This window comes from Mustela nigripes, chromosome 5, assembly GCF_022355385.1.
Source record: "Mustela nigripes isolate SB6536 chromosome 5, MUSNIG.SB6536, whole genome shotgun sequence".
Classification (NCBI taxonomy): domain Eukaryota; kingdom Metazoa; phylum Chordata; class Mammalia; order Carnivora; family Mustelidae; genus Mustela; species Mustela nigripes.
The window spans coordinates 94,686,235-94,708,198 of NC_081561.1; the positions used below are offsets into that span (position 1 = coordinate 94,686,235).

General features: G+C 34.1%; 1 protein-coding gene across 5 annotated transcripts in view; it reads left to right on the forward strand.

The window, feature by feature from the left end:
- Positions 1-21,964, forward strand: part of STXBP5 (syntaxin binding protein 5) — a 182,573-nt gene that overhangs the window by 75,149 nt on the left and 85,460 nt on the right. For all 5 annotated transcript variants that reach the window (XM_059400904.1, XM_059400906.1, XM_059400907.1 and 2 more), the window contains exon 9: positions 10,154-10,232. In XM_059400904.1, the coding sequence (XP_059256887.1) occupies positions 10,154-10,232 (79 nt within the window). The remainder of the gene's footprint in view (positions 1-10,153; positions 10,233-21,964) is intronic.

Sequence of the window (21,964 nt, forward strand, 5' to 3'; positions counted from 1 at the left end):
GACTTATTTCACTCAGCATAATCTCTTCCAGTCCCATTCATATTGCTTCAAAAGTTGGTTATTCATCCTTTCTAATGGTGGCATAATACTCTATAGTGTATATGGACCACATCTTCCTTATCCATTCATCCGTTGAAGGGCATCTTGATTCTTTCCACAGTTTGGCGACCGTTGCCATTGCTGCTATGAACATTGGGGTACAGATGGCCCTTCTTTTCACTTCGTCTGTATTTTTGGGGTAAATACCCAGTAGTGCAATTGCAGGGTCATAGGGAAGCTCTATTTTTAATTTCTTGAGGAATCTTTACACTGTTCTCCAAAGTGGCTGCACCAACTTGCATTCCCACCAACAGTGTAAGAGGGTTCCCCTTTCTCCACATCTCCTCCAACACATGTTGTTTCCTGTCTTGCTAATTTTGTCCATTCTAACTGGTGTAAGGTGGTATCTCAATGTAGTTTTAATTTGAATCTCCCTGATGGCTAGTAATGATGAACATTTTGTGTCTGATAGCCATTTGTATGTCTTCATTGGAGAAGAGTCTGTTCATATCTTCTGCCCATTTTTTGTATGATTGTATGTTTTGTGTGTGTTGAGTTTGAAGAGTTCTTTATAGATCTATAAGGAACTCCAGTATCTATTTTTTACAAATAAGAACATTGTCCTGTGTCACCCAAGTTTTACCTTTTATCAAAAGGGTCTATATGCAGATTACATTTAGTTGTCATGTTTCAGACTGAAGCAGTTCTTGAGCCTTTTCTTGATTTTCATAACTGACAATTTTTGAATATTCTAGGTCAATTATTTTATATAATGTGCCCACATTTGGTTTTGTCTGATAGTTTTTCATGCGTAGATTCAGGTTTGGAATATCCTAAAGCGTTTGATGGATTCTTTTTGCTGCCTCTCAAGTGGAACTTGTGTTTGATTTGTCCAAATTGATGGTGCCTTATACCTTGATCCTTTGATCCCTTGATTAAACTTCTGTCTGTTAGATCTCTCTATTATTATGTTCTTTTCCTTTGAAATTAATAACGTTTTCATTTGTATTTGTAATCAGTAAATATTAGGATTTGAAGGAAGTATTTTGAGACTCTATCAACACACTCTTCCTCCTCAAAGTTTTATTCTCTTTTTTAGTACCTGTTGTTTCTTGGGTGAGTTAATTTTATTGTGGTAGTTGCCATATGATAAATTTTCTATTTAATCTTGGTCCCTTTTTATATCAAAATCTTAGATCTTTGGGAGTAAACTTTGAGAAATGTAAGTTTCTACAAAGTTTATGGTGTCTCAGCAAAAGAGGGTCACTAGCTAAAATTATTTTCAAACAAACAAGACAAAGAATATTTGATTTAGTATTTTTTTTCAAAATTAGAATCCAAACAAAATGTAAATAAGTGTTTTTTCTGTGGCAGGTGTTAAGTAGGATGGCATTAATTGCATATTATAGCAGCCTAAAAATGTAGATGATCAGATGTACTGTTTATTTATAAAATATGAATTATTTTTGATAGTAGTAATGTTTACTGCTTATTTTTAGTGGTAGGTAACCTACCAAAGTTAAATTTATGTTGATAGCTGTTTTCAGTGACAAAACTAAATGGATTTTTACACCTTAAAGTGTAAAAATGTGTTTTTCATGCCATGGCAAGGTGTCCTTTAGTTCATATATAACCATACTTTATGGTATATAATTTTGGTATACTAAATGTCTGCTTTGATGGATTGAAATTTAGGGTTATTTTCTCATTACTGTCTTCTGTTGTGGTCTCTTGCTTTTACTTTGTGGCAGTTATGGTAAATTACTTTAAATATACTAGACTTAAAATTTTTTTATTTTGCTTTTTTTCTTATTTAAGTCCATTTAATGGTTGTTTTAAGTATCTTCTTAAAAAACATTTGTAAGTTAAAAAAGAAAAAAGCATTATGAGTATTAAACCTTGACAGCTAGGAACTGATTGTACTTTAAGACTCCTACCAGTACTTCATTATGTGATGTTTTGTGTTAAGAATAGTATAAGATGTCCTTGAATAATCTGTTTGGAAGACATAATATTACATCAGCCTAACACGGGGTTTTAAAGTCAGAAGACTTGTGGTCAAGCCCTGGGTCCGTAATCTCTAGGTCTGTGACCTTTGGGAAGTCAGTTAACTTTTCTGAACTTCAGCCTTCTCATCTATAAATGGAGATGATAATTAAATTTAGTCTTTTCGTGTGGTTTTTATGGAGATTATTTATTCAACAAATATTGGATCTACCATGTAACAGGCACTGTTGTACATCCTGGATGAAACAAGCAAAATGTAAGTGAAAGTGTCTGAAAATTATGATATGCTATATGTATATGATCATAATAAATATAAATCTGGGTATGTTATTTATTTGGTAGGATATGGCTGAAAGATTGTTAGAGTAGTATTACCACAAATATTTTCACATATGAATTTTTCTTATATTAATGAGTTTTTTGGTGAAAAGCCATGTTATAGTTAGAGATTTGGAAATGCTGAATTAAAGTTGAGCATTTTCTTCAGCATAAGATGTCTTCACTTTTAATGTGTACCATGAATTTCTAAGAGGGAGGATATAAATATATATCATATATATGTATGATATATATGCATACACACACATACATAAATATTATTTATACTGGTTTATATATGCACTTATTTTATGTGGCTTTTCACAAATTTATTTGACTTTAATGTCCTTTATTTAGAGAACATCTTGTGTTTCTCCAGTGCTCTATGAAATACACTTTGAGAAATGATGGCCTTGAACTGTAAATGAATCATAAGACAGTTCTCCAGATTGGTTAGCTATGTTCAGTTTATCCTTGGATGACATCTTTCATTGCTTAAGTTGTTTGATAGCAAACTCTTATTCTGAGGGGCAGAGCAGTTTTCTAGATAGTGATGATAAAATAGCCAGAAAAGAAAAATAATTTGATTCATTTAAGATAATTTTTGATATAATGTTGGATAATTTTACAATGCATAGAAAAATGGTTGATATACTTCTTCAGAAATTTTTCTTCTGTGTGTCTGAAGTCCTTAACAGATGATTTTTTTACTAACTAAAATAGTGATAGGTCCCTTTAATCTGGTTTTTAAGAATATCAGAGAACATTTTCTTTGCAATGAGACAACCTGGAATGTAACTCTAGCTTTGCTATGTGTGGATATACTTAATGGGGTTAATTACTGTTCTCTGGGACTTTAGTTTCATCATCTGTAAAATGGCAGGATTGAGCAAGGTGATTTTTAAGGTATAAACAGTTTTATGAATATGTGGAAATTAAGCAGGATTTATTTCCTCTATTGACTGTAAGGTCATTTCATCTTGGTGGGCTGAAATTTTGTATTTCTGTGTGGTAAGTGTAGGGGAGAGTTTTGCTTTTCTCTTTTGGACTTGTTTCTCTCCTCTGACAAACAAACTTTCATAATTTAGGAGGGAAGAACTTGATAGTCCTGGCATGGCTCTTAACTACCCTGAAGCAGTCATCATAGTTCAGTGATTGGCTGGCTCAGGGCACCACAGGATCTCAGGATCTTCCCTGTAACTCTGGGTATGTGTGTGTCAGAGTACAATTTATCTGATTGTCATCTTCACCAACATCAGCTGATTCTCAAAAGAAATGGAGGTGGTAGATGATAAAAATCAGTAGATGTCCATTTTAGGAAATGACAATTTAAAATTTAGTTTCTGGAGCTTATTCATCAGTATGATCGGTCTACTTACATATTAAGGAGTAAGTAGGATTGTGGAACTTTAACTCTATTAAGTGTCACTGAAGAAAATACTTTACTTAAGTTAAAAGTCAGTGTAATATTTTATGGATGTGACATTCAAAAATTTCTGTTAATCTACTTTTAATATTCACCTGAGCATAAAACATTCAATGAATAATAAAACCATATTGCAGTTCTTTTTATATAGCTCATTGCAAAGTTTTCCCTCTGTGAATTTGAAAAGACTTATTACTGGACTCTATAGAACATATGCAAATAAAACTTTTATTTAAAGGCAGAGGATATCCTGCAGCAGGAGAAACAATGCAGGTAAGCATTCTGAGAGGCATCCCACATGCAGGCTCCCACAGGCCCATATATACAAGGATTGTGCTGAGTCTTCAGCTCCAGCCACCAAGATCTAGCTTCCGAGGAACTCAGTTTACCCTTTCAGAGATCAAGCCAATCTTGTCACACTAGTTAGGTCAGTTGCCAACCACTGGTAAAACGGTTACACTGGAGGTCACTGGGGGAGTTTTGGGAGTTTGGGACCTTGAACAAGCATATCATAAATCCTACTGCCCTTGGCCAAGAGTCAAAAAACCAGGTATTCAGGTGTCTCTAGTCCAGCTCTACATCAACTCGGTCTTCATACTTACTAAAGAAGAACACCCTCCTCTCCTCATTTTGTTCTAGTATTATTAACAATGTCATTCTCCAGTTAGAATGATTTTATTTTCTAGAACATCACAGTTCAATAGAAATATAATGCAAACGCCATGTGTAATTGTAAATTTACTAATAACTATATGAATAGCAGTTTAAAAACATAAAATTAGTTTTAATAATAAATGTTTAACTCAAAATATCATTTAAACATATAATCACCTTATAAATTTGAGATATTTCACATCCTTTTTTTGTACTCTTTAAAATCTACTGTGTACTTTATACTTATGCCACATCTTGGACCAGCCACATTTTAAGTGCTCTGTAGCCATGTGTGAGTGGTGGCTACCATACTGGATAGATGCTCTAGGCTGAAAACCTAATTGCTGTGTAACAACTGTATCAGTTAGAAAATGTGTTCTACATTCTAAATATCAAAATTAAAACCAAAGGAAACACTTGTTTTTGTCAGTGATCCTCAGTCATTTTTAATGCATCTTCATTCATTCATTCATTCATTCAGTAGACATTTATTGAGCACCCCTTATTTACCAGAGATTAAATACTGGAAATATATTCCCCTTGAAGAACTCAGATTCCAGTGAATGAAAATTATCTATAACGGATTACTAAAATACATATTATAAGTGCTAATAAAGGCATACACAATATGCTATGGAAACAGAATTAATTGTTTTTTGGATGAAGGGTATAGGACAATTTCACAAATCCAAGTTATATGAGCTTGGTCTTAAAGGATGAATGGGGTGTGATAAGATGGGAAAGAGCAGAGCAAAGTTATTTTAGTCAGAAGATACAAAGATATAATCAAAAGCAGGATGTTCTTGGAAAACTGCTAATAGTTTAAAATGGCCAGAGTTAAAAATACCTTTAGGCAAGCTGCAGGAAACAAAGACAGAACTGCATATGGAGGCAAGAATATATATTGTAGTATGCTTAAGAGTTTGGATTTCATGATGGAGACCTAAATGATTTTACAAGGAGAAACATAAAATTTATATTTTGGAAATATTACTTTGATGGTTGTGCATTAGGTGAACTGGGGGCAGAAGTGGGAGACCAATTAGGAAGATTTTTAAACAATAAATGAAGATTTCAGTTGTGACAGCAAATGGGAAGAAATGGACATACATTAATACAGTTCTGCAATTTAATCAATAGTACTGAGGCCAATTATTTGTGGCTGGGTGGTTTACAGGAATGGGAAGCAGGGCATAGTAAAAGATAAATCAGATGTGACTTGGAGGTTTATATGATTTATTAAGTTGTTTTATAATTTACCAGCTCTTTTCAACAATTTATCAAAGTAGTTCACAGGTATTTGAACAAGAACCAGTTGAATAAGCACAGGTTCTTGCTGCTCAGATGACACAGCAAGTCAGAAGTAAAATGACAGCTGGTGGTGAAATCAGGTGATCTTCTAAACATCCTTTAATTTACTTACATGTCCTTTGTAAAAATTTTAGCAAGGTCCTTATTACTTAATTTGATTTAGAAAATGGTTAGTCTAGGATTACAGATGTATAAATTTGCCTTTCTGGAATGTAAACAATTATTGGTGACATAATTTAAGAAATTGGAGTTGGAAAAAAATCAGATTATGCCAATCAAAAGGACTCCTTATTTTCCAAGCAAGATTCATGAAGAAAGATTACTGTAAAAACTGCAAAATTTTTTTACTTACAGAGATAATAAACCTACTCAGTTAGCATCCTTGTAGGGGGTGGTGAAGAAAGTTTACTTATAAAGAAATAGAAATTAGACTGGCTTTAAACTTTATTCTTAATTTGAATACTGGTTGTAGGAGAGGAACATAGAAGAATATTGAGCAAGACAGAAGCTAAGATTTTTGCACCTAGCCAGGTTTTATGTACAATATGTAAGCTCAAAACTTATAAAAATTTGGTAGATATACCATGTAATGTTCTTCTTTAAAAATTGTTCGAGCCACTGGAAGATCGGTGGTGAATATTGAAATAAGTTAAATTGAGTTATAACTGAATAATTGTTTACTTCATGAAGCAAAATGCATACAAAGAATAACTTTTGGAAATAAATGTAAAAATTTGTGTCTGTAATTTAAGTTCTATCAGTCTGACACTCCCAATAGAGCTTTGGGTTGGTAGAATAATAAAGGCCTCATGCTGGCCTTCAGAGCAACCATTTAAATTCTTTATTGAAAGCTCATGTATTTCTGAGCAGATTAAAATAGTGGTTGAAATTCTGCATTCCTTCTACAATGCGAGGGACTCCTTTTCCGATTTAGGCCTCCTTTTTTCCTACCTTTCTTTTTTTCTCAGTTTCCACCCCTTTCCCCTCTCCCCCAACAAACCAGCAATCCTCTTCAGTTCCTTGGTTTGGTGTTCGACTTACTCTGTCACTAGCCACTGGATTTCTGTAAATTAAGATGCTAATTTAATTAGAGGTTCAAGTTTCATTGCTTTGTCATTTCTTACACAATGGGAAAGAGATGATCCCCTAGTATCTTGAGGCAGGATTAGATGCTCTTGTAAGTTGACAGGGCTGATTTATAAAAATGTAATGTAATAAAGGTGATATACTGTATTAGTGGGGAAAGAAATAATGGTTCAACAAATAGTGCTGCCAGGTGCATACTTCTATCACAGCTCTTCATATTGTGCATTTTAAATATGTGCACTTTATTGTCCCAGCAATTGCAGCTCAATAGAACTATAAAAATAGCTTTGAAATTATTAGAGGAAAAATATCTTCCCTGTGCCAAAATATACTTCAGAAAATAATTAAATGTAATAAGTGAAACTACAGAGCAATTTTAAGAAATTAAAAAAAAATTTATATGATTTTGATGTGGGAAAGAACTTCTCAATTAGCTCGAAACCAAGGAGGGGAATGATAAAAAGGGCTGGTAGCTTTTTTCATACATATTATTCATAAATGGAATCATATCTTACCAGTTCCTTCTCCCTCAGCCTTCCCCCATGTTAGCAACCCAGTGACTAGGTACAGTATGTCAAAAAACTTACAGGTGTTCTTCAAAAATATATTTCTAAAATTATATATAGATATATGTATACACATATGTAAATATGAGGAGTTTTGCCATTATTTTGCATAAAATGGAATTATATTAATCTTTCTTATATGTTTTCTTAATCCACTCTACTTGAGAATAGTCCCTTCATGTCATCTGGCATAGCTCTAATTCCTTCATTTTAACGGTCATGTAATAGCCAGTTTTGTTCCCAGTTTTTCACAAAGTATTCCTCCCTTCCAACATAATCAGTATTCACTTTATTTTCAGTTCTTGATCACTATAAGTTAGGCTGTCATTACCATCTTGTATATATTTGATAGGCGTTGGTCCTTTTGTTTCTGTGAAATAAATGCTTACGAATGAATGGCTTTTCCTAAGAATTAGAGTTTTAAGTATGCCTGTTTTTAATTAATATTCTCAGACTACCTTCCGGAGCGACTGTATCCTATTTCTTTCTGTCATGTAGGTGTACCTCTTTGGCAGTGATCCTGCCAGCAGTAGGTATTATAGCCCATTTTACTTTCCGTATTTTACTTTTTTTTTTTTTAACTTCCTCTTTTCTTAAGGTTTCAGAATCAACCAGAGAGGAGTGACTGGGGCTTTCTTCTTTCTCAGGTATTTTCTGGGCATGCACATGACCTTGCACATGTGTGCAACCTTTTAGTCCCGGAGCGCGCTCAGTTTTTCAGGATTTACTTTTAATTCTTGATCAGGCTCTTATTTGACTCACCTAAAACCACAGCCTTAGGCAGTTGTGATATGCCAACAGATTGCTGTTATTTCTGTGATGCCCCGGAAGTGTGAGACCTTCTATCCCTCTGAGCTGATATCTGTGTCAAATGAAATTGCCACGACACCCTGGGAATAGAGGTTTCCAGGGAACTGCATTGGGACAAAATTTTGATTGTGATCTTAGGGAAACTGGTTTTAATGGAATTGCAAAAAAAAAAAAAAAAAAAAAAAATCAGCACTGATTAGTTCACTGATACTATTGGATTTTCATGTCTGCCTAGCCTCCTAGCTGGGGAATGAGGAAGGTGGGAATAACCCTTATCAGAATGTTCTAGCCCTCCCTGTCTTAACTAAAGTTTAGTCATTTCTATTGGGTAGACAATGTTCCACTTGTTTTGTGGCTTCAGTTTATTTCCAGGGTTCTGAAGTGATTAACTTTAGTTGTGCTAGTATTTCAGTTTTTGTGGGAGAGGTCCTTTTGGGTTCACAGAGGTCCTTACTTTGTCATTCTGGAAGTCCCATTTCTTTTCCTAATTTTTTTCACTATTCATAGGTAGTGAGTCCACTGTGTAAACTCAAGTCACTTTGTGCAAATCAAAGAAAAGCTGTTCGAACTCTAATTACATTGAATTTATGAATTAATTTTAGAAGAATTGACATTTTAGGATTTTAAGTTTTCTCAACTGGAAACACGATTTTGATGACTTAAAGGTATACTAGTGTGCAGTTTAACATTTTTCTAAGAATTCAGTCATAAATGACACTAGGAATGATGTTTATAACATGATGGATACAGTATTAATGAGCTTTGAATATAAAATTTATTTTTAAATGTAAAGAAGATAACATACAAGCATAGGTAAAGAACATAAATTATTTTTAAAAGAAGACGTACAGATGACCAGAACGTTGAAGAATATTCTAGAGATTAAAACAATACAAATTAAAAGTAGATACCCTTTCTGATTAAAAACAAACAAAATAGCATTGTTTGGGAAGAATGTGGCAAACTGTGGTCTTAAACAAGTAATGGAAGTATGAATTGGTACTGTGTGTTTGGAATACAGTTTGGCCTAGAAACCCCTTTCCCTAAGAATTACGCCTAAGGAAAAATCATTAATTTACTCACTTATTAGTTACTGAGCACCCACCGATATGTCAAACAATACTTGTCACCAGGGATATATCAATAGAAAGCACACATACACTTAAAAAACGTTTGCTTTCACGGAATTTACATTCTTCTTGGGAGTCAAACAGCAAACAATGAAATTTTAAACAAAAGTTTATTAGAATGAGCTATCTGTATTATGGGAGGTGGGGGGAAGCTGGGAATGAAGTATTGGGATAGGGGCATGTGTCTGGGATCTCCAAAAATAAGATATTAATACTGAGAATGATCTCTGAAAATGGAAGATATGTTTTATTTTCTTTATATTTTTCTGAGTTGTTTCTACAATGATCATGTCAGAAAGAGCAGGAATCAAAAATTTTTCTAAAATAATATATAGAGGTTGGTTTATTTTAGCGTTCTTTTTGGACATTACAATAGATGGATTTTACCTTAGGAGAATACATATAAATGAAGTTATTAGCATAGGTTTTAATTTTGCAACTGTCACACTTGGGTGAAAACATGTTTAGATTTGATTTTCTCAAATCTAGCTATTTTAAAACTTGAATTCATTTAGAAAATTAAAATTCTGCTTGCTTATCTGCAATTAGGAACATTGGAAAGGCTATCAATATATTTTGCAAGAATTTTGTCACATGAATATTATTACTAAATTACTCTTACTTTTAAGCACTGAATTTCAAACAGTAGATTTACTGGGTTATTTTAAATATTTTATATTAAAATACTTCTTTTCAAAATCATTTAAAAATTTTTATGATGTATTTCATTTTATATATAAATTATCAATATAAGAATTTAGAATAACTTAGAATTCTAGAATTTAATCCAGGAAAATATATTTTAGGAAAACAATTAAAGGATGGGAAGAAGCCAGAACCCTGCAAACCTATCCTCAAGGTGGAATTCAAAACGACTAGATCTGGGTAAGATTTTACTTCATTGCCAATATTCATTGTATATAATTACTCAATAGCACTAAAGGCTCTTTTATCATTATGCTGTAATACCTACTTTAGAATTGTCTAGCTCAGTCTTAAAATTTTATGCATTCTTTATTTAACAAAAAAACTAAAATTGGTAAGTTTAGGATAAAGTATTTCTTTGTATTCTCTTTGTCTTTACTAGTTTGTAACATATTTTGGAAACTTAGAATAATCTTTCTTGTCAAATGTTATACATTCTGTTAGTCTTAAATGGTGTTTATTCACTACTGAAAATTGTGGAATAAGCAGTGAAAAGTACTTAAAACTTAACCCATTTATGATATATATGTTAATTATGAAAGTTAGACGTATTCTTCAAAAATTAAATCTCATAAGAATATTTGACAATTACAAAAATACATACAGTTTAATATTAAAGGAAGTTTGTCAGTTTGTATTTTATATTTTTTATATGTACCAAATGGTTAAAAATATAATAAAGGAAAAAAATTATAAATGTTTCTTTGAAAATGCCACATTCCATTAACCCCTAAAAAATGCCTTTTATTTGTGTTCTAGTTCCTGGGGAAAGTGTGTGGTTTTATTTACTACAGCTGTGTAAGAGAGTGAATTTACTTAGTATATATAGTGCATTGGTTTCCAGACTGGGTCTTTGGCTAGCAGCATTAGCTGAGAACTTGTTAGAAATTCAAAATCTCAGACTCTACTCCAGACCTTCTGAATCAGATACTCTACCCTTGGCTGGAGCCAACTGATCTGTGTTTTAATTAGACCCACAGGAGATTCTGATACATGGAAGTTTAGAACCACTGATATATGTTTTTATATACCAGTTTATGACCACTGCTTGTTAAAACTGGCTTACTTCCCTTTGTAATTTGCCATTCTTCTAATCATAATCATTTCAGCCCTATTCTCATTTGAGAAAAGTCAGTAAGCTAAAGAATTGTTAAGATTGCTATTATTTGTCCTTGATCCTCATTAGCTGCCTTCTGGGATTCAAAAGATGTACTGTGTTCCAAAAAGGGGTTGAATGAACTCTGAAAGGAATGGCATCTGTTTAATTGACTGTGGCACCCTCACTGTGTGACCTTTGTCATAGAGTTATTTGATGTGACAAAACTGTGCTTCAGTTTTGTCAGTTATGACATGAATATGATAATATGTCAGAAGGTCATTGTGATGACTTAAGTAAGATAGTCATATATTGAAAATATTTTACAGAGTGTCTGGTACATAATAAACTTTCCATCAGTAGTTGCTCTTACTGTAAATTCCTACTGCCAATTGATTTTTTTTTTTTTTTTTGCCATAATGTTGTATGGCAAAGGAATGTAAGTAGGAAAAGCAATCACTGCCAAGGGGGGGGAAAAAGTATGTGGGGAGAACCAGAAAAAAATGTTTCTAGTTTATAATGAAGTATCAAATGAATTGTCTAAGCATTTAAATTAACAGTGCTTATTGTCTTCTGAATTATCTGTTCATTTTAACAAATACAGATTGGCAACAAAGATTAAAGTCCAGGGAAGTTCTTTATTTTTTATCCCCTCTCTGTGATTTACCTATTCCTGGTTTTGATTCTTATAAAGGATAACACTTACGTTTTCAGTTTCTTCAGGATGGCAGCAATATTTTTTCTTCCATAAGATCAGACATGAAAAAAAGAAGTCTAGCTCTTTTGCATGCATTTGAAGATACTTGTGTATATACTTGTGTACATACAAGTGTGTGTGTGTGTGTGTGTAGATACTTTTAAATAGATCAATAGGACCACTCTCTGAGAACATTCTTCACCAGCTTTCCAACTTCTTTTTCACCTGGGTTAGGACATGCAGTAAATTAAAAGGTTTTTCTTTCACCAGGGCCTTTTACCTTGTAACTGTTTCCTAGAATTCCAATGTGTAGCCAATGTTGAGAACTACTGCACCCCTCATTGCACCTATAGCAGAATCACCCTCTATTAAATAAGTTAGTCACCTCTCACCTTTTTCTATTCCTAGCAAGTGTCTTGAGCAGGTGCCAGCTAAAGGGATTCAGGTTGGCAGCAGGGAATGTTGGCAAATTGCCAGATTTGCCTTCCTTCCATTCTCAAGATCTTCTTTGTTTTCTTTTCTTTTCTTTTTTTCTTTCTTTTTTTTTTTTTTAAACCAAGAAATCATTCTAGGCAGAAAGATTCCCTTTTGTCCTTTATAGCTTAGCAATAATATCACTGCTTTGAGGATGTTTTGGCCATGTTACCTAGGTTGGGTCTCCAGTAATACAGTCTGAAAGTATGCTATGTGTTTCCTTTCTAGAATTTGTACTTGTCACTGATAATGAAATTATTTGTTAAATGTATGCCTTCCCCTTTAAATATTAGCTCAGTGAAAGCATGGGACATACCTGTCTCACTTCTATTTGTCCTTGCATAGTGTTACTGAATATAATAAGGAAGAGGAACATAAGCTGGTGTTTAGAAAAGTGTAACCATGAAGAATTAGCTGTTATAGGTAACGATAACATAATTTAACTCTGAGGGAAATGTACACTCTGTCAAAAAATGGAATCGAGATTTGTGTCTTTTATTTTCTAGTAAATAAAAGCATGTATTACATTGGGAGAGACCATATTTTTTCTTTACATAGTGAATAGTAACAATATAATTAATACAGCATTTTAAAAGCACTTTTATTAAAGATATGGCCAGTTCTTAATAAAAAGTCAAAAGTTAAATGTTAAGTCAGTTCTGTTGAAGTTGGTTTTTTGAAAAACTGGTGTGACCCAAGTGTGAAGTGCTGCAGCCAGTGGTGCTTGAGCAAAGTGAATAAGAGTGAACTCTGGAGCTGACCCACCTGGGACTGATCCTTCTTTAACTACCTGCTCATTGTGCCATCTTGGGCAAATCGACTGAACTTTCTCTGTGTGTTTCTTTATCTGTAAGATGGGAATAATGATAATAGTATCTACCTCGAAGAGTAGTTAAGAAGATTAAGCAAATACATGAAGCCCTTGGAACATACTCTTTCATCCAGTTGTCTCACATATCCCTAGTCTCAAAACAACATTTGATAACCCCTGACAAACGTGAGCTTTTCCCTGGTTTCCCTTTCACAGATTGATGTGCAAGTTGCAAGGTTGACAAGACTATAACTATAGAACCTCACTAATATCCTTCTGTAGATTGAGAATTCTCTTATTCTATGACTTAGTGCAGCATTTATTTATTTATTTGACACCCAATGTTACATTAGTTTTGGTAGTACAAATGCAACAATTCTGTGCTTTGTGCTATGCTCACCATAGTTGTTACTACCGTCTGTCACCACACAACACTATTATAGTACCATTGACTGTATTCCATATGCAGTATCTTTCATCTCTGTGACTTATTCATTCTGTCACTGGAAGTCTATAATGCCTGCTCCCCTTGACCCATTTTACCTATTCCCTCACCCCTGATACTTTGTTTGTTTTTAAATAGTAGATAGTGGTCATCTATAAGTGGGTTGTGAAAATATTTTTGTTGGTTGTCAGTATTTAACTTCTAGACTAGAATAAGAAATAGAGTATACTGCACATTTTAAGGTTAAATATTGGTTCATGAAACTTGTCCAATTGTATGTACTAATATGTCTGTATACTGTATCATGAAGTAAAGTATACTTCTTACGATGAGTCATAATTATCTTATTTGAGAACTCCTGATTTAGTGAAAATAACTAAGAGTTTGGGTTCTTAGACTTAGGTTCAAATCCCAGTTCTGCCACCACAACGACTCTGTTGTCTTTGGCAAGTTGCTTAACATCACTGAACTTCTGTCCTTACCTCAGTGAAATAGGGATGGTAATTTCCACTTAGTAAAATTGTTGTAAAGACTTGAAAGAAAAATATGTGTTTGGCATGTGGTAGATGTTTGGTAAATTGTAGTCCTTTATCCCTTTCCTTCTACCTTTTCACTTTACCATTAGACTACATAGGAAGTTACAGGCAGGGCCAAATTTTCAACAAGAATCAACTCAGGAAAGGTTCAAGTTTTCAAACAGGTATTCACTTGAACTCCTTAGAGTTTTACACAATGAGCATTAGAAGTTAATCTCTCTCTTTCTTTTTTTTTTTTCCCTCCAATTTAACTCATTTAAGAGAACACACGAGCAGAGAAGGGGCAGAGGTAGAGGGAGAAAAAAAAATTCTTTTTTAAGATTTTATCTATTTAATACAGAGAGAGAGATTACAAGTAGGCAGAGAGTCAGGCAGGGAGTAGGGGAAGCAGACTCTGTGCTGAGCAGAGATCCTGATGTGGGGCTCGATCCCAGGACCTTGAGATCATGACCTGAGCCGAAGGCAAAGGCTTAACCCACTGAGCCACCCAGGCGCCCCTAGAAGGAGAAAATCTTAAGTGGTCTCTGCACTGAGAAGAGAGCCCTAAATGGGGCTTGATCCCACAGCCCTGAGATCATGATCTGAGCCAAAACCAAGAGTCAGACACTCAACTGACTGAGCCACCCAGGCACCCTGGAAGTTAGTGTCTTTTAAGAAATGGGCTACCATTCAAAGAATTACCAGTTTTGGGGGGAACATCTATGTTTGGAAACCTAAAATTGAATGTTATCACAGTTAAAAATGGCAGTTTACTCACATTTGGAGAACCATGTCTATGAATTAATTTACTCCCTTTCCTTATAACACATACTATGGCAAACTATTTGTGTATAGGGCCAGAGAATAAATATTTCAGGCTTTTCAAGCTGTTCAGGTCTCAACTGGCAGCTATCAGTTCTGCTATTATAGCCCGGAAGCAACCATAGACAACTCAGAAATGAAAGAATACAACTGTGTTCTAATAAAACCTTCTTTATAGATACTGAAATCTGAATTTCCTTTAATTTTCATGTATTATAAAATATTCTTTTGTGTATTTTTTTCGACTATTTAAAAATGTAAAAATCATTTTTAGTTTGCAGGCCATACCATACAAAAACAGGCAATGGTCACTAGTTGCTGACTCCACCCACCCCGGCCTCATATGCACACATGTACATGCATGATATATCTGTTTATCTGTAAGCAAATTTGAGCCCCCTCAAATGTGGTGCCTGAATTTGTTTTCAACTAGTTTAGTAGATGATTTTTTTTAAAGATTTTATTTATTTATTTGACAGAGAGAAAGATCACAGGTAGACAGAGAGAGGGGGGGGGGAAGCAGGCTCCCTGCTCAGCAGAGAGCCCGTTGCAGGGCTCGATCCCAGGACCCTGAGATCATGACCTGAGCCGAAAGCAGAGGCTTAACCCACTGAGCCACCCAGGCACCCCAGTAGATGATTTTTTAAAATTTCATATGTACACTAAAAGCTGTAGGTGGATTGCCTATATAAGAATATGAAAAAAACACAGGGGCACCTGGATGGCTCAGTCAGCTAAGCATCTGACTCTTGATTTTGGCTCAGGTCATGATCCTTAGGGTTGTGAGGTTGAGCCCCACCCATGTTGGGCTTCGTGCAGGGTGATTCTCTCTTTTTCTGTACCCCCCCTAACCCGCTCCTCCCCTGCTGGCACACAAAACATGTGCGCACACTCTCACACTCTCTCTCTCAAAAAAAAAATTCTTTTTGAAAAAACCAGAACAGACTAATAAAAACTCAGGATACATTTATAATACTCTAGTTCTGAAAATATCTAAAAGTTTATTTCAATAACATCCACAAACTTGCTACCAGTGAGTTTCCCCAACTGCTACTAGAAGTGTATCCATTGAGAGAACCCTAACTTTCTGAAGCCCCAAAACAAACTCCCTCATGCAAAAAGATTTTTTCCCCCAGAATGCAAGTCTTGCTCTTAGTTTTTCTTTCTAAACTCTAGATTTTTCTTAAATAACTGTGTCTATGCAATAATCCATAGTAACACTTATGCTGTGCTTACTGTTTGCCAGACACTATTCTAGGTGCTTTATACATCTTAATTTATTTAATCTTAGGAAGCATTCTATGAGGCAGGTATTACTACCTTTGGCATATAGATGAGGAAACTGAAACGAAGACATTGAGTAACTTGCCCAAAGTCATACAGGCCATGAGTGGAAGACCCCAGATTTAATTAAGTCTGTACTCTTACTTTACTTCCTTTTTAATGAAACCTACTCTCTGTTCACATTAACCACCAAGCCCCAAGATCATATAATACCTGCAGATCTCCCAGCAACAATTGCTTTGCTAACCTGTCGGATAAAACGGTGATGAAGAAACTCACCAATTTAGTCACAGATATGTTGACCATTGAGAATAATATTTTAGAATCTAGTATCTACATCAATAAATGTGTTTATATTGTCATTTTCTATCATGCATGGAGCTTTCTCTTTTTATTTTCTTGGCACCAGTGTATTAGAGTCAACAAATGTTTCATATTCATTCTCTCTCCCTCTCTCCATCCCAGTTGATGGTAAGCCATAGCAACCAGAAGAGACTCATTCAGATAGCATGCCCACTTTCAGAAACAGAAGTAGTTCCCTTTTGTATTGTCTTAACAATTCTCATTGCCTTACTTGAGATGAAACTAGCTTCTTGTCTTTGGAGCTCAAGACTTACTTAGATGGCTTGGCTTCCAAGAACAAAGAAGAAAAAACTAGATGAACAACATTTGTTATTGGACTTTTATAAGCCAGCTATTCTGCTATGCAGTTTGAATGCATTACCTTCCATAATTCTAACAACACTTTGAAATAGGCACCTTTATCATCTGTATTTACAGATATAAATAATAAGTTTTGGCTTAAGTTAACTTGTCCTACAAAGTAGCAGAGCTGGAATTTGAGCTCAGGTTGACTCCAGAGATAGAGTTGAACACTTTCACAAGTTAAGATGGATTAGGATAGAATTGTCCTAATGATTCAGAGGTTGCTTGGTTTGCCAAGAACTGGTTTTATATTTTATTTTTTAAGTAATCTCTACTCCCAGTATAGGGCTTAAGCTCATAACCCTGAGATCAAGAGTTGCATGTTCTACCAACTGAGCCAGCCAGGTGCCTCCAAGATTTCTTTTTTAAATTTGCTAGTTTATCAGATCATCTTCCTTAATTTAACATTAAATCCTACTCAATATCAGTAATCATATTAATGTGAACTAAGAGGAGATCTGTTTGTGTCTGTCTAATAGGGTGGATAACTTAATGTAAGTAACCTTAGCTACTCAGAGAACTAGAGAGCTTCATAGATCACTTCTAGGCTACAAATTCTGATTTGACAAAGTCCAGGTTTGGGTTTTATGGTATCCCCTTGTGGTAATGGCATTTGATCTTAACACTGTTTAGGAAAAATCCCTAAGTCAATTTATAATTAATTGTATCTAATAAGAGAAGACATCTTTGAGCCCACAGATTTAAAATTTCATTTTAAATTTCTCAGCAGATAATGTTTCCTTTTCTCTTGTTACTTTTCCCAAGTTGGTGAGAGAGTTTCAATTTTAGGTTGGCTAATTCTCATTTTGTCACTGTCCTCAAAGGTATTCTTATGACCTACCCCAGATTTATCTGTATTATCTTCGGTCTCTCAAAACATGAACACTTTCTCCTAGCCTTAATCTCCAGACCTCTTATCTAACTTAAATAAATTACCATTCACTTTCTTAATTTTAAGATAACATTTGACTTACATTCCCTAACACTGTAATTGTATAATCCCACATAGCTAGACAACAAAGACTACTAGATTAATGGCTCTATCTTCTGATATTAGAATACCTTATTTAGCAGCTGTATGGAGATTGGGGTTTGTCTGTGGCTTCTATGAATTTAAAGCACTAAGATTCCTCTGTTTTTAAGTTTTTCACTAAATTAGTTTTTTTTAAAGATTTATTTATTAAAGCACAAGTGAGAGGTGGAGGGAGAGGGAGAAGCAGACTCCTTGATGAACAGAGAGCCCCACGTGGGGCTCGATCCCAGGACCCTGAGATCATGACCTGGGTGGAAGGCAGAGGTTTAACTGACTGAGCCAACCAGGTGCTCCCTTAAATTGGTTTTTAACTCATTGTTAAGTTAAAACTGATATAACTTACTAAGTCTGCTGATAAATGCATTTTGTGATACATCTGTATATCACTGGCAAGTTTTATTTGGTAACTATATTTGAAAATAAACCTGTATTAAGCCCTTGAGGTACATTTAACCAGTGGTGGTTGCTGAAATGAAGGTGAAGAAAAAGCTGTAAGAAAAAGGAGTGCATTCATAATGGTTCCAACAGCTCAGAACCCTTTATACAACTGACGCTCTCAGCACTGGTATTTTATTTTGAAAAACACAAAAGTGAAGATGTAGAAAAAGGAGGACTAGTAGATTTTGAACAGAAAAACAAAAGCAAAAACAAAAACTAAAATAAAACATTCCCAGAACACATCCTTGAAGTGTTTGTAGGAGAGAGTAAGTAAGTAAGTAAGTAAGCCTTGTTTGCTGCTATAGAAAGATAGGTTAGAATGATAACAGAAGGAAGATCGGAGGATACTCATTGTAAGAGGAATTAATTTGTAAGAATATTTTATTAGCCTTGATTCAAACATGAGCCAGGATGTAGGAACATCAAAAGAAAGAAAAAGAAATGGGTGGATTAACAAAAAATGCTGGTTTATTTATTTATTTATTTTTTAAGCACTGCTTTAGAACATGTGTTTAGTGTATTCAACAATAGATAAAAATAGCATTTACATTTCATCAGGAAGAGTAAGACACAATTTTGTTTTCATTGTAACTTGAGGAAGAACTCCATATAACAAATGGCAGAAAAGAAAGAACTGTTGGAATAGATGGTGCTGAAAATGAAAAGGAAATAATTTGGGCAGAAAGTTTTAGAGTGAATTTCTCAGGATTAATTCAAAGTACAGGTGAAGAAGATAATTTTCTTTCTGAATACTAAAAGCATTGTCATATGATTATATGATCTGGATTCTTCTGAAAAAATTTTTTTGGCTACAGAACTAAAAGTCTTAGGATTAAGGTAAGTTTTGGGTTCTGAAAAGGAACCCCGAAATCAGTAAAGTAGATGATGAGTAAAAAGTGCAGTGATAGAGGGGTGGGGTATGCTGGCCAAAGGATGGAGTGAAGCTGGAGGAATCAAATGATGGAAGATAAGACTTTTGGGCCCTTTCTGTGGGGACCAACACAGTTAAGCACTTGGTAACAATTGCCGAATGGATGATTTTATTTTTAAGTAACCTCTATGCCAAACTTGGGGCTTGAGCTCACCACCCTGAGATCAAGAGTCATGGAGGGCATGTATTGCGTGGAGCACTGGGTATCGTATATAAACAATGAATGTTGGAACACTGAAAAGAAATAAAATAAAATAAAATGAAAATAAATAGATAAAATGAAAATGCTCTTACATTGTTTGGGTAACAAAATTACAATTGCAAAAAAAAAAGAGAGAGAAAAGAAAAAGTCACGTGATCTTCCAACTGAGCAATCCAGGCACCCCTGTAAATTTCATTTTTAACCAGTATTATCTTCTTCTCTAGACTGTTTTTAGAAGTACCTAAGTTTGTTTGTTTTTTATTATAACATTAAATAAAATCTTCACAAAAGAAACATATTACCTGTAATTTCATTATTTGAAACAAATTTTTTTCTTCTGTTCATTTTCCCTCAATCTTTTTTTCAGTTACATACACATTTTGACTTAATTATATTCTTAGAGCATATTCGGTCTGGTGAATTTTTTTTCCTACTTAACATGTCTAAAATATTACTAGTTTTTATCTATTCCTTAAAATAATTTTAAAGCTTATGTGCTTTACGCAGACATTTTTCCCTTTGGCTGAACATTTAGTTTTTGATATTATAATCACGTTTTTCATATTACAGATAAAAATATAGTAGTGAACAGATTCTCTTTTTTGATGTTATAGTTAATTCAACAGATTTTTTTTTAAACAGTTGTACTGTTTCTTTACAGTAAACTTCCAATGGTGAAATTTTGAGGATAAAAGATTTTTATGAATCTTGACAAGTTCCCACATTGCTTCTTGAAAGTATCTGTGTGCACTTCAAAGACTTAGTATAAACTGTAACATTTTCATCAGTCTCATCAATGGGAGATGTTTTTGTTTTAGTAACTTCCTTACCTTAAAAGTAAGCATTTATGCTTTGGAATCGTATTATATTTTGTCACCACAGTGTGAACTCCTAAATGATTACTGTTATAATAGAAAAGGCAACCTGCTCTGATAATAGGGATCTGACGTTAAATTTGCTTCCATCTGCATATTAAGTGGTGTTTCATAAAAATTTTACAACTTAATTTTTGGCAAGCAGTCATCCAGCTCAGATATTATGTTTTGGCAGGGACCAATGTTATTTATATGTTTATCCATGCCCCTCTATCTAGAAATAGATGAATTTAACAAAGTTGCCATGTATAGTTCATGTAATCACAAATATTCTGCATGACAAAGACTTAATTGAAGGTTTTAGATTTCTTTTTTTGAAAAAAATGCCTGATTGTTAACAAAAATTCTTTCATTTGAATTGATACTGGAAAAAAAAAAAAGTAATGGACTAATACAGTTTGCTGTAGGGCCATATAAATTTCATGCATCCTAACCATACTGGATCATGAAACTATAATACATCAAAACCCCAAAGGATAATTTTTCTGGAATTTTTAATGGCTGATACTCATTTTGGTAACACATCTTCCATTTCTGAAATCCTAAAATAGAATTTTAAAACCTTATACTTATTTTTTTTTAAGCTAGTGGTTTTTGATGTGTATTATTTATAAGAAGGCACAGCTTCATTTCAGATCTAATTGTTTCCCAAATTATCTCTTACTTGTTAAGGATATTCAGATAGTCCTTTCTTACACTTTGTTTTTTTACACTTTCTTACACTTTTTTCTACTGCTGAAGTTCATTCTTAGCTTTTCTGTGGTTTCTTCTTTTAGAGCCAGCTCTTCTTCATCATCTAAATTGGTTCTCTGTTGCATCCATAAAGCCTTATGGCTTGTTCAAACTAATTTAAGGATAGGTTTCCATCATTATTCATCCTAATCTGCTTTTTTTTTTCATCTCTAAAATGCATCTACTTATGATCTGTGCATGGACTGAATATCTTCGTGATGGTTCACTAATTGTTCTAGTCCTGGGCTGCTTATAATATATATTGATATCAGCTTATATGCTTTAGGTTATGTTTTTCAAGGGGACAGGGATCAAATCCATGTAAGACCTTGTCTACAGTAAATGATTTTTTTAAAAAAGATTGTATTTATTTATTTGACAGGCAGAGATCACAAGTAGGCAAAGAGGCAGGGGGAGGCAGGCTCCCCGATGACCAGAGAGCCCGATGCAGGGCTTGATCCCAGGACCCTGACACCATGACCTGAGCCGAAGGCAGAGGCTTTAACCCACTGAGCCACCCAGGTGTCCCTGATTTTGAAAACTGTGCAATGTTCTTTCAGAGATAGGCTTTGAAATCATACTTGTAACACTCTGAACTTCATGTATAGTTCATGTAATCACAAATATTCTGCATGACAAAGACTTAATTGAAGGTTTTAGATTTCTTTTTTTGAAAAAAATGCCTGATTGTTAACAAAAATTCTTTCATTTGAATTGATACTAGAAAAAAAAAAAGTAATGGACTAATACAGTTTGCTGTAGGGCCATATAAATTTCATGCATCCTAACCATACTGGATCATGAAACTATAATACATCAAAACCCCAAAGGATAATTTTTCTGGAATTTTTA